The sequence below is a fragment of the Medicago truncatula genome, chromosome 4 (genome assembly GCF_003473485.1).
Source record: "Medicago truncatula cultivar Jemalong A17 chromosome 4, MtrunA17r5.0-ANR, whole genome shotgun sequence".
Taxonomy (NCBI): Eukaryota; Viridiplantae; Streptophyta; class Magnoliopsida; order Fabales; family Fabaceae; genus Medicago; species Medicago truncatula.
Window position 1 is genome coordinate 44,782,194 of NC_053045.1, and position 3,979 is coordinate 44,786,172.

At 40.4% G+C, this 3,979-nt stretch overlaps 1 protein-coding gene across 2 annotated transcripts; it reads left to right on the forward strand.

The window, feature by feature from the left end:
- The first annotated feature begins 538 nt into the window (after nt 1–538).
- On the forward strand, nt 539–3,137 carry LOC11407221 (transcription factor GTE7). Of its 2 annotated transcripts, none has more exons than XM_024781665.2 (4): nt 539–2,077; nt 2,185–2,413; nt 2,496–2,655; nt 2,774–3,137. In XM_024781665.2, the coding sequence occupies exons 1-3, from the start codon at nt 761–763 to the stop codon at nt 2,552–2,554; spliced, it is 1,605 nt and encodes a 534-aa protein (XP_024637433.1). In that variant the 5' UTR covers nt 539–760; the 3' UTR covers nt 2,555–2,655; nt 2,774–3,137. The 2 variants fall into 2 exon arrangements, with proteins under 2 accessions (XP_024637433.1, XP_039689022.1); XM_039833088.1 differs by having other exon boundaries at nt 539–2,011.
- Nucleotides 3,138–3,979: the final 842 nt, after the last annotated feature.

The window sequence follows — 3,979 nt, forward strand, 5'->3', positions numbered from 1 at the left end:
GCCTAACAATATCGGCATTTTTGCTAGTTGAGCTACTTCTAGATTTTCCTTTTTTATTATTATGGATTGAGTTAAAGAACAGGGAGAAGAATTGGTCTTAAATCAAGTGTGTAACTCCTCTTTCGTATTACGTTCACATTTTTCATTTTACTAAACTATCCTCACATCGAAACGGTGCCGTCTAAGCTTTTTTCTATTATTTACGCGCCATGTTTGATGCGTATAACGTTTTATCCCCCGCAACACATTATGCCACGTCATCATGAATACGTGTCAATAGGGTCGAAACGGGTCGGGTTGATATTCCCAAGCCCAATAATAAACGAAGAAAACTTTCAGCATCACCACCTCTCGATCAACGGTACAAAGCCATACACGTGGAACGAAATCGAGATCTTTACCGTTCATGCCAGATCTCTTGGTCAATTTCACGGGCAAGTCCACAACCGTTGGATGGAACAATTAGAACAAATCAAGGGCAAAATAAACTACCCGAAACATCCTCGGTCAGATCTCATCGCCTTTAAGAAGTGGCTCAAGCCCCTTCTCTTTCTCGCTCAGATTAGGTAATCGAAATTCCAAACTCGTTGTTTCTCTCTCTAGATCCAGAAAATCGTCTCTTCATCGAGGCGCGTGTGGATCCCTTACCTGCGCGTGATCGTACGTGTTCATTCAATTCATGTTCTGTACGATCCGCATTGGGAATTTCATGCCGGAGATGTGCCGGAGTCTCACCGGACGGCTTTGATTTCGTGTTTATATGGCATCCGCCGTATTAGCCAACCGTAACGAACCAAATTGGCCGCAGCACAGAGGCGGTGGAGCCGGATTCATGGGTAAAGTACCTTACGCTAACCCTAACCCTAACCCTAAATTCAAGAGGAATCAATCTCCTTCAGACGACGCTTCTTCAATCAACCGACGTTCCAACGATGTAGTCACGAATCATTCACAATACGTGACTTTCAATGTCTCTTCGTACTCAAAATCTGAGCTCAACGAGCTAAGAAACTGTTTCGTAACGGAGCTTGAACAAATTCGACAACTCCAGACACGAATTGAATCAGGGGAATTGAAATCTAGGTCAAGCCACAACGGTGGTGGTTCCGCTAAGAAATCAGCGAACAAGAAGTTTTCCGGCAATAAACGACCTTTCCCGGCGGAGAAGGAATTGAAGAGATCAAAGTCAGAGGTTGGAAGCGCAATGAAGGCTTGTGGTCAGATTTTGCAAAAGCTGATGAAAACCAAAATAGGTTGGATTTTTAGCTCTCCGGTCGACCCGGTGGCTTTGAATCTTCATGATTACTTTGATATAATTAAGCATCCTATGGATCTGGGTACTGTGAAGTCAAAACTTGCTAAGAATGCTTACTCTACACCGGCGGAATTTGCTGATGATGTTAAGTTAACGTTCAAAAATGCATTGACATACAATCCCAAGGGCCATGATGTTAACACCGCGGCGATGCAGCTTCTTGAAAAATTTGAGGAGCTTTATCGACCAATACAAGAAAAATTTGATGAAAAAAGTTTTGATGATGAATTACAGGCTAGCTCGTGGAACCATGTTGAACCGGAGAGGGAAAGGGAGAGGGTCAAGAAGAAAGATAATCCGATTCCAATCCCTCCACCGGTAGCAAAACGCCAAGAGCTACTGCCTGAGCCTGCTAGTACTTCTAACCAGCCAAGCACTTCAAATCCTCCTCCATTAGCGCAATCACCAGTTCGCACACCCTCTCCAACACGAGCACTCCCAGTGAAGCCCTTGAAGCAACCCAAGCCAAAGGCCAGGGATCCAAATAAGAGGGAAATGAATGTCGAAGAAAAGCACAAGTTGGGACTTGGGCTGCAGATTTTGCCACCAGAGAAGATGGAACAAGTAGTACAGATCATAAGGAAGAGAAATGGGCATCTGGAGCAAGATGGGGATGAGATTGAGCTTGATATGGAGGCTGTTGACACGGAGACTCTCTGGGAACTCGATCGATTGGTTACCAATTGGAAAAAGATGGTGAGCAAGATTAAGCGGCAGGCGCTAATGGATAATAATAATGTGCCTTCAAACAAAGGCAATGGGGTAAAAACCTTATTGTCCATTTTTTATTCTGTTGAGTGATGTTACTGTCTAATGTAGCATTGTTGGCAGTGTTTTGTCACATTCTAATTTATTGTGTGCATTTACAGGAATTGCCTGATAGGGAGAAGGTTGATGCAACCCCTCCTTCTGAGGGGAAGAAACAGAAGAAGATAGATACTGTTGATGAGGATGTTGACATTGGCGATGATATGCCGGCAAATGATTTTCCACCTGTGGAGATTGAGAAAGATAAAGATATGGGTGGTACTGGTGGCCGTGCCAGTAGTAGTTCCAGTGGTTCCAGCAGTTCTGGGAGTGGTGATTCCTCGTCGAGTGGTATAACCTCTTTCCTCTAAATGCTGTGGTTTGTACTCTGAAATCATCATGGGTAGAAACATCAATTTTGATCCTCGTGCAGATTCGGATTCAGGGAGTTCTTCAGGAAGTGATTCTGAAGCTGGCAATGGTCATTTGTAGCAGGGCAGGGCTTTTGGTACTAATGATCACGAAGACCAACGCCGGTTAGCGGATCAAGAAATGTTTGCCTCGTTGCTATAGTGCTTGCATGTGTCGGCTAGGTATGTCAATTTGATTGGTTGATACATGTACATTTCTTATTCTGCTATGGCTTAAATGTTCTGAAGATAGCATAGCCGGCCAAATTTATCATGATTGTCTTTAAACTTTTTGTAACAGGGGTTGTAGACATTGATTGTTGGTTTCATCGTGGGAATGGCTAATCGGATTGGGACTAAGAGCACCTGATCCATGATTTGCGTTGTGACTTTGGAGTGTATAAAGGGTTTGGACAATGATCAAAAGCAGTAGTAGGACCAGAAAGTAGCAAGTAATCTGTGGTAAAAATTTCTCTAGTAGGATAGATGCTTAAGAAAGTTTAGGAAGATAATCAATAGATGTAGTACTTTTTTGTGATTACACCTTGTACACATTTTACAGTAAGTAGATAAATCACTCTCAAATTTTGGAGAAAGAATTTTTGTGGATCTTTGTTGTGATTGTTAATTTGATGAAGTTTACCTTCTCCATGTTGTTTGTATCAGGAAGGATGACCTTGTTCAAATAAGGAAAGTGGAAAAAAGAAAAATAATAGTATCTTCTTTAAAGAATCATTAACAAAACGAAAATGTGATTTGGTTAATCTAGTGTGATTCTCTCGGAAAGATAAAATTATCCCATCAAAAAGCCCATATATACGTTCATGAAATGAGTAAAACTAAATCTTATCTCATCTAAAAATGAATGAGTGAGGTGTTATTGTTGCAAAGATTAGGAACGAGTGGTATATTACCCAAGTGAACAAGATTTTTTTAACAGATAACTACGTGAGCTAACAGGATCTTAGCATTATATTTCATTAAGGAACACCGAAGAAATCTGTGCCGGATAAACTTTAAGACAGACTTATCCTGAAAAATAACAAGGTCAAAGTAGAAGAAGCTTAGCCTGTGTAAATTTTAGTGCTTCATAGATCCCATATTAAGTGTGACTTATAAGTGATTAGATATTTTCGAATGGATTGAGAAAAAATAAACAAGAGACTGACAATTTTACAAAATTATCTATTCATTTTCTAGCCACCTTTTTCAAACATGATTAGAAGACAGTCTATTTATCCAGTTTGATTTTAAGAATCTCTTTTAATGATCCTAGTCTTCCCTATTCTTTGTTGCGATTTAAATATTTCCATCACTATATGAGTGATTCAGAGCTCCTCCAAAGTCTGACTTTGCACTTGTACAAGTTTCCAAAATAAAGCCAAAGATATTAATGCCCAATCTTTGCTTGTGCTATTTAATTTGGGAAAGGAGAGTTCTTTCTCACCATGAGAAAGTTGATCATGTCCATTAGATTAAATGAGAAACATATTCCTATCATACTCTC